Below are 9,193 nucleotides of genomic sequence, written 5' to 3'. Positions count from 1 at the left end.
TTCGCTTTAAGGCTTCGAATATGATTGAAACAGCTTTGTGTTTGTGCGACAGTGATGTTACTACCTCTGTTCGTAGGGCTATCCAGGAAACCATGCCTACAGCTCCCGGGCGCAAGTAAACCCGCAGTCATAAAACACATCATCATCAAGCTGAATTGCGATCTAACGGGATTATGAGTAGCATAATTTGGTGCTTTGTAAACGAAGTAGGTTGGCACAAACGGTTGTCTGATGTTCCTTCGTCTTTACGCTGCCTTGTCAAAGCCACATCTCTACAGCCGCTGCACTTCGAGCCTTTTGATGCGAAACAAATGATTAGTGACACTTAATAGAGAGATGCACCATGTGGGGACACAATGTCTTCTTCCGAATAGTTCGAATTTCAAGTACCACGCCCTTTGTTCAGATTAGTAGGTTTTCTCTAGTTTTTATGGGAATTTCCGTCATAAGCCCATTGGAAATACAAATCGTCTCTGTCCAAGGTGTCAGCTATTCGAGGTTTGTATATCAAGGGTTCTCGTCGTACACTACAGCTTTGTTGCAAGTTGATCGAGTCACTCAGGCGGTGTGTTTTCGGTAAACTACGGATACTATTCTTGGGAATAACAAAGTTAGCGAAGAGTGTAACGAAACGATTGAGCAGTCCGCATCGCTCCTTGTCTCCCTCGAATTCAGCTGGGTGCATTACGAAGCAACATCTTGAAATGGCTCACAACCCATGTACAGTTAAAGCCAAATATAAAACAATGGAATCAACTGATGTGCATAGTTTTCCGGTACTTGAGGAAGGCGTTTTCAGTTATAGAGTGCAGCTCATAAGAGCGTTCATGACCCCATGTTTTCAAGAGTAAACCGATGTACTGCTGTTGCCGTTGGGTGGCTTCAGGTGGGACTGTCGTTGAGGTTGGCAGACGGACTACGAAACGAAAGGCTACCATTGTAATTGGGTGACATACTTCAAATTGCGCTTCTAAAGACCCTAGTTACTTGGATGAGTATTTACTCTGACAGGAGCTAATTTATTACACCGGACTAATTGAGTTTTAGATACATACATTTGTTTTGCGGGTGAGATGGCTCGGATTTGCTGACCGGAAGGTCCGTGGTTCGAACTCAACCTCTGCCTCTCGACTTCCTCTGTCTAGGCTTGGGCAACCTGACAGTATCCCAGCCCTCGTAGCATGGTAGCTAGGCACCGAAAGGGTGTTGCAGCTGAACGTTTATTTGTTTCAAATAGCTTTTGTGACTGTACGACAGTGTCTTGCTCAACTTGGAATTTACACTATCCAACACATCGAAATCTATGTGAGTGACATCTACCGTACGTTCCTCACTTTGAATACTCTAGAAGTCAGATAAGGCCAACCAGGATCACTTTGAAGGAGTACCTGGACTAGTCTCAACATGTGCTGAAGCCAACTTGGAAGTGTTTCAGGCACATTTGCTCCTTCATGTGAGTGACATCTACCGTACGTTCCTCGCTTTGAATACTCTAGAAGTCAGATTAGGCCAACTAGGATCACTTTGAATGAGTACCTGGAATAGTCTCAACATGTACTGAAGCCAACTTGGAAGTGTTTCAGGCACATTTTCTCCTTCTCTTTATGTGGTAGCTGCAAATTTTCTGGGTCCATGTGCCCCTAGGTGTGCCTCCTCAGAGTCCGAACCACAGGCTCAGCCATGGGATTGCGCAGACACGTGGAAACATCGCTAGTCTGTTTGCGTGCTTGAATTTACTCCCCTGTTTTAGGTTGGTGCACGTGCCGTTAAAAGCCTTTCAGCTGCAACACCCTTTCGGTGCCTAGCTGCCTTGCCACCCGAAGGAAGCACGAGGGTTTGTGATACTCCCAGGTCGCCTAAGTCTAGACAGGGGAAGTCGAGAGGCGAAGGTCGGGTTCGATCAGTTAATTCGCGCTCTAACCACTTGAGCCATCTCGCTCCCTGCATGTGCAAGAGGCACACTGGTCGAAAGCGAGGGCAGATCAACACTTGGGTGTGCAAGTGAATGTAAGTCGCGAATTTCGCATAGCTTGGGTCCAAGTAGAACATACTCCAAGCGGAAAATCTGGGAATTTCCCTACCTAATGGACCCGATGAGTGCGGAGGCAGAGGTCGGGTTCGAACTACGAACCTTCCGATCAGTTAATTCGCGCTCTAACCACTTGAGCCATCTCGCTCCCTGCATGTGCAAGAGGCACACTGGTCGAAAGCGAGGGCAGATCAACACTTGGGTGTGCAAGTGAATGTAAGTCGCGAATTTCGCATAGCTTGGGTCCAAGTAGAACATACTCCAAGCAGAAAATCTGGGAACTTCCCTACCTTATGGACCCGAATGTGTGCGGAACCGGTCATAGTTCTCAGCAACCTTGTGAGTAGTGTCCCTAAAAAAAATTGATAGCAATTCACCACATCATTTAGTGACCCGGGCCCAACTTGGGGACGCAAACAGCTTTCTGGACCGCAAATTTGGTCATAAAATATTATTAAAGTCACTCGACGGATACGAAGTATGTGATCTCACTTTTAATTTGGTGTACTGACAATCGTTTGGCCAGTGTTTAGAGGAAGTCAGAGAACTCGTTCAAGGTCGATGAGTACCTGTGGGTAAAGTCGAGGAAAATGCCACGGTGCGGTGAGCTTTATCAAGTCTCAAGCAAATCTACGCTTACATGCGCCCTGAACTCGTCGTCTAAACGTTTCATCCATAGACGTTCGGGTTCTTGAGAGACACGTCACAAGGCAGTCGAGCTCTGCATACCACTGGTTTTCATTAGAAATATGGTTGAAGGAACACCGAAGAAAGTCAACAATGGTCATAAAATATCTACCATCAAGTCGCATGCAAGTTGATGAAAGCATCACATTTCGCAGATGATTTCAGATTTGCATCCATGAATTCTGGGTCCCCTCTTCGTGTTTTACTTATGGGGCACCCATCAAGAAAACGTGGACTCGCGAGCTTCCACCGGATAAAGTTCATTTGATGGCGTTCACACATCGATCAAGAAGGTAGAATGTAATCGATTCATAAATGTGCCTGGTAACCCCCTGAAAGCTAGTCTCGGAGTGTGGCAACAATACCCCTCTAGGTTATTAATAGAGGTTAATTGTGGTGAGTGAGCTCGGCGTTTATTGGGTGGAGCATTGCCTGAAGAATATTTTGGACCATTGAAGACTTCCGTATCTTCGTCTCTCGGAAGACTTCAGCATTGTGTAGACTATTACCATGCATATCCAGCTGTAGCGGAACTAATTTGAAGAACATTTAGTGGCAGCAGTCAAGACATATTATAGCACACAACGGACAAATCGTCCACCGTTGGAACGTACTGGAAGCTCCCTGGAATTTTCGAATCAGTCGTATAGACCTAGTACCCGATTTTATAATGAATTTATCAAACCCATTTACCGATGAGTTTGACTCTACAATCGGTCCCCTGTTTCACTGCACTGGAGAGTCACTGAGTTGAGGTAGTATACCTTCGAAAATGCACCCGGTTGCCTAGAAAGCTGGAGATTTGGTTAGTAAATACGTGGCGGTCTTTAGTACTATTGGGCTTTTGATTGCATCGCATATAAATGCTGTGCTTTTCTAAGTGAGAAACAAGCAAAACCCATCTGATATTTCCTAACGTCACATGCTTGACCTGGAAAAATTCCAGGTTCACTTTGGAACCATCCTCTATAGTTCGAGACGAGCTGGACTGCGTAGATTAGCAGTGGATTTCCCGTGCTATGTGGGCTGCTACGAAAGGCGGAAAAGTGCAAAGTTTTAGGGTCGTTTGGTGTATCGATCTCTTACTCCGGACATGGAACTTACAGTCAGATGTGAAGCCCCACTTGCAAAAAGTGATATAACCGACAAACACGTTGCGTTCCTATGCGCAAAACCATTCCAGATTTTTAATCAGGAGTAATGGAGACATGTGCTAGTCAATAGATGCAGTAGTCATGTGTTCTCCGAAAATTTTCAATAATAACGTACTACTCACTCCAAGTAGCCAAGTTCATTTAAGTGGCGTCTCTCAGTGCGGGCTTGACAGGAGTTTGAGCGTAGACGTAGTCATGAAATGTTCCAAATTTGTCGATGCAAGCCGGCCGCTCGTCAAACTATTGACTGGTTTTCCGTATTTGGCTTCGTTACTGACGGCTGTTCAGTTCACTTAACCGAGTCACAAGACTTTTCTCGTATGCCCCGGTAATATCCACTTTTTATTGGTCGTATGTCCTGTTCGCATCATCTCATCCGCCTGACGACGACAATACGCGCCTGTTTTCTACCGCTTTATCACACACGTGCGCCAACTTGAAAGTGAGGCATTGGGTCACTCATGAGAGTGTACGTAATCTATGCATACATGCCTCCGGTCACTCCGAGCGGAGGTTAGAGGCGTGCGCCGTATTACGCGCACTCTACCGATTTCTAGCCCTTAAGGTAGTTCAAGTTGATCTCAAGAGACCTATTTTGGTCCCATGAAATTATCGAAGTAATTCAAAGACGGCGCAGGAAGACTTTGGGATGCCTCAAAGTGCAGCAGATGTAATATATCGTTTGGATAATTAATGTAATTTTCCCAACATAGTTCATTATAAATGGGAAGCCGGTATCGTGCGTGTATCACCCCATGGCTCAGTTTCGTCACGTATACTTCACATTGCCAAACTGTTATGTTTTCCAATCATTAATTAACACATCATACTCCGTATACGCGAGCTAAATTTCATGTGATTTTGTCGACACTACTTATGGTATCAGACCTTTTCTATGACAGTCCACTAACGGGTTCAAAACGGCCGGCTACTTTGTAATGCACTACTCATAGTTGCTGAAAATTAGTCGAGTAGTGCATTACAAATATACACGTATCGCTATATCTCGAATATCGTAGCGACTGAAACATGAAGCGTTCTGCTGCTGCACATTTAGTTGCCTGGAAACATCACAAACGGTAGATTCAGCTGGGTTGCAGGTGAGTCTCTCACAAAACCAAATTAGTTTGCAAATGAGTGTATTTCGCTAGCTGGCTAGTTTCTTTTCCGTTCTCTACAACCATGTCGTTGAGCAGTGTCGCTCAATCGGATAAGTCTGGGTAATTTCGCGCTACATGGTTGTTGACCCGTTCGTTCAGCTAGGTTGCTTGGTTGCAAGTCTCCCCATTAACCGGGATGACATCGTCGGTGCATCTTCGGAAAGCTCAGGGCAGCAATGAACGAGCGCGAATGGAGATACCAACGTTCAACTCAATTTCAAACTACTTTAACCGTTCAAGTAGTATATCGGTACTGCTCATCCATATGCGCCATGCGCCTGCCTCTTTGGCCAAATTTATTGGAGACTGATCTAACCGAATTCCGGGAAGGCCACATTTGTCGCGGATTTTTAAACGTGTTTGTTCGCGCGAAAAACTATTCTGAAAATAAGACTAAGTTGGTCTGAACAAAACATTTATAGCTAAAAATCCAAGGTACTCGGATCACCCGCTGGATCCAGCTGGAGATATGCTAGTCTGCATCCTCTTAGTATCGATTGCGCGGGCCTTTGATTGGGCTGACTGATCTGCTCAGCTAACTGGATGTTTCATGAATCCAGCGTAACCTCCTTCGTACTCAATGGCTCACACAAGGGTTTACAATAACGCCCCATCGACTGACCAAATTCCTGCCGGAAACTCACCTGCCCCGTCTTTGTTTCTCCGTTTGAAGTGCCGTCGTACGAACAATTTTTGCACGCACACCAACACTTAGCATGAATTGCGCTTATCCAGGGTTTCGGGCGACCGTTCGGCGTTTTTTCTGCTTCTAGACGTACAGGCTTCGCTACTTTGGTTACGTTTAGATAGACGTGACCAATCTACATCCATTGTTTATAGCCTGAGCTTCGTAATCGTAAGGTACCTCAACAATACTCGTTGCCTACATGCGATCATTAGATTGCATTAGCCTAGTAGGGGAAGCAAGCGTATCTGTATGTCAACTGTCGAATTTGGGTGCGGCCGAGGAGCTCTCGTAGGAGTGATTTCGATGTTTCGCCCTTCGCACCAGGAGCAGAGGAGGGCTTCCAACGCGAGTGATGTGGAGGGAGTGCACATCCCTGTTCCCGATGGACGCTCTTGATTAGCTGGCAAAGCGAAAGTTGTCCGCAAAAAAGCCAAACAGACTGCTCTGTGGGAGACGATGGAACAAGTGTAAAGATAGAGTGTTATCGCCCTTCTACCTATTCTTTCTCATTGACAGCAAGACAGGCGCCGAGTATCATGATTCTATCCATTTGCAAGAACCTGAGTTCATGGTGCATTCGGAACTGGGATGCCTGCTACGGCACAAGGTATAGTTTGTGAGTGGTGTCTGTCTTCAGCGAATCACATGCAAGATCCTAAATGACATTGGAGGCCAGTATGGTAGTGTTTCCTCGGTAGGATCCCATATTTTACATCCAGAACACTAGTCGGCTCTAACACTTCCACAGTGAAACATTTCATTTGCTAGTACATACTTTATCCGTAGTGTTGATGCAATAAATTAATTCAGTCCGGATGGCTTGGGGGATAACGCCTGCCGTTTCACCGACTCGAGTTCGGGTTCCCGCATGCGGTACTTAGAACTAGATCCAAGCTCTAAAGGCTGCGCACGGCGTTTCAGCAGTAAAGGTCACGTAAAGCGTAATCCTTTTGGGATGGCCGGGATACCTCGTATTTCACCGTTCACGGAAGGAATACCTCTTTTTCGCCCCCAAGTGTAAAGTGGAAGAGGTTACTATCGGTATTCGGGACTTCCCGACCAAGGCTAAAAACTTATGTGACCAGACAACCAATGTAACATGGCACGCAACTGTTCCCAGCATTCTATCATTCTTCGAACTGCCCTATAATGTCTCTTTGTTAACTTGGTTTGATAAAGGAAAGTAGTGAAGCCATCCCTCGTGAATTCCGATGTGGTATAAAAGTGCCGATGCTGTGCTATGGTTTTCAACCTTTCGCATGCATTTATTGCCCCTATAAATGCTGAAAACCGTCGTGAAGTACTGGTGTAACGGTGGTACTACTGATGGAGGAGGCATGCGAGTAGTATGTTTTCTTCTTGTAAATTCGCTTTGCGTCTCTTGAAAAGGGAGATCTATTGCGGAATTTGTGGATTTGCTTTGTAGCATTTGCTTGCGATTGAGTAACAGTGAATGAATATCCAGCAAAGTTCAGGAAGACGCGTTCAAGGAGAAGATGGATAGTCAGTTTTTATAAACAAGATGCATATGAGAGTTTTGTTTCCCTGTCCAATAGTCTGTAACTGGTCAATTGGCATTTTCTAGTAAATAACTCCGCAGCGAAGGCCTACTTCCTTTCACTGGTATGGACTGCTGTCACCTATGATACCGATTCCCCCCTTCGTTCCTTATCTGTTCCTCGGCGATGCTAGTTTTGGTGACTAAATAGGTCTGACAACCAAGAAGCCTTCTTCTAATGCATTTGAAAGTAGCAAGCACGCACGCAGAACGCTCTGGCACCGGCTGTTTAACTGTCGAAAGTTCCACGACAATTGTTTTGGAAGGAAAGCTAGCCCAGTCACTAGGCTAAACGTATGACCAATGCGTAGCAACTAACCGGTAGATGGCTGTCCCGGTTGTATTCTAACCCGAGAGGATACAGACTCAGCTCAATTCATGTTTCTTTTTCTTACAATAATGAGATCCGGTTGAGATGTTCGCTCAGTTTTAGGCCAGATGCTCACATTTCAGTACAACTAGTACCAAAGCTGTCGCCCCATTCATGGAAACTCATTCAACCATTTCCACATCACACAAACACTCGGTCAACTTTTCGAAGAAGTTTGGTGAGAATCGGTAGATTTATTTCCGGGCAATGTTCCGCTTGACACAAAAGCTTTGTCAGTGACTAGGTTCCGAGGTTGGTCGAGATTCAAAGCGGAAGGAGAGCCAATCAGCTAAGTCAAGCTAAATCTCTGTTGGGTATCGGTAGAGGAATTTTTGTGTTATGGTGGATAAACGAGTGTTGGGCCGATGGGGAAACCTACATGTGTTTGGGTCCAGCCTAGGATCTAGTTCTTCTGGTTCGGTTCATTTGATGGTGCCTCTTGAACGTCGTTTGAACCTTCTGTCCGTGTGGATGAGCTAGTGTTAAGATAGTTGTGTAAGAGGGATGCTGTGTCCTTTGGTCGGGTTGGGATTTCCACCCCCATCCCACCCCAGTTTTCCCTAAAGCTTCTACGTGGATTGACAACCGGTCAACTTATTTTGACTGGAACATGCCAGGAACACTCCCTAGAATGCGCGCCAACTTCAACAACCCATCGCAGTTTGTTGCGGGTGATATGCCTTGGTTCGGCTCTATCTGACGGAACTTCTTGGCCCTACGCTGGTCACCAACCTCGCTTCGAATTTGGCTAGATCATGCAAACATGGATGACGGACTCTGAGCCAACGTCGTACGTTTATACGTTTTCCAAATCGTAGCGACTGAAACATGAGGTGGCCTGGTGCAGCACATTCAGTTGCTTGAAAACATCACAAACGAGAGATTCAGCTAGGTTTTAGGTGAGTCTCTCGAAAAAACAAATTAGTTTGCAAATGAGTGTATATTTGCTAAGTGATGAAACCGTTTATAACAGCTTCATTCTCCCCGGAGCACACACACTCGAATGTGTCTGAATCCGAATGACATGGAAGATACTCTTGCGCACGACTCTTCTCAATAGCCATATTACGAAATTATCATGCGAGTCAGGCGTTGAGGACGTCCTCAGGGTATTGTCCGAGTCTGGTGGGAACACCGGATCAGTAACGCTGAAGAAGAGATAACTTGCCCACGATGAATGAACTGATCACAATCGATAAGTTGCGCTGGCTTGGTCACGTGCTCCATATGCCCGTTGACCGACTTCCTCGAATAGCCCTTTTCGCACAACCACGTAAAGAGTGGAAACGAGCTAGGAGAAGGTAAACAACGGCTTCGCAATGGTGTATGATGCCACTGTGCGAGATGGCCCAAGTGGTTAGAACGCGAATTTACTGACCGGAAGACCCGTGGTTCGAACCCGACCTCTGCCTCTCGACTTCCCCTGTCTAGGCTTGGGCAGCCTGGCAATATCCCAGCCCTCGTGCTTCCTTCGGGTGGCATGGCAGGCACCGAAAGGGTGCTACACAGCTGAACGATTTGATGATGCCATTGCCAGCAAACTAAGC

At 46.0% G+C, this 9,193-nt stretch overlaps 1 protein-coding gene across 1 annotated transcript; it reads left to right on the top strand.

Moving 5' to 3' along the window:
* Window positions 1–1,047: 1,047 nt before the first annotated feature.
* T265_14082 (hypothetical protein) lies at window positions 1,048–8,545 on the top strand (the record flags this gene model as incomplete). Its single annotated transcript, XM_009171954.1, has 5 exons — window positions 1,048–1,176; window positions 1,349–1,453; window positions 1,751–1,993; window positions 4,890–4,970; window positions 8,465–8,545. Coding segments are annotated over 5 exons (639 nt in total), but the record flags the coding sequence as incomplete, so codon positions are not given.
* Between the last annotated feature and the right edge of the window lie 648 nt (window positions 8,546–9,193).

This window comes from Opisthorchis viverrini, assembly GCF_000715545.1.
Source record: "Opisthorchis viverrini unplaced genomic scaffold opera_v5_140, whole genome shotgun sequence".
Taxonomy (NCBI): Eukaryota; Metazoa; Platyhelminthes; class Trematoda; order Opisthorchiida; family Opisthorchiidae; genus Opisthorchis; species Opisthorchis viverrini.
This window is presented reverse-complemented; position numbering and strand designations above follow the sequence as displayed.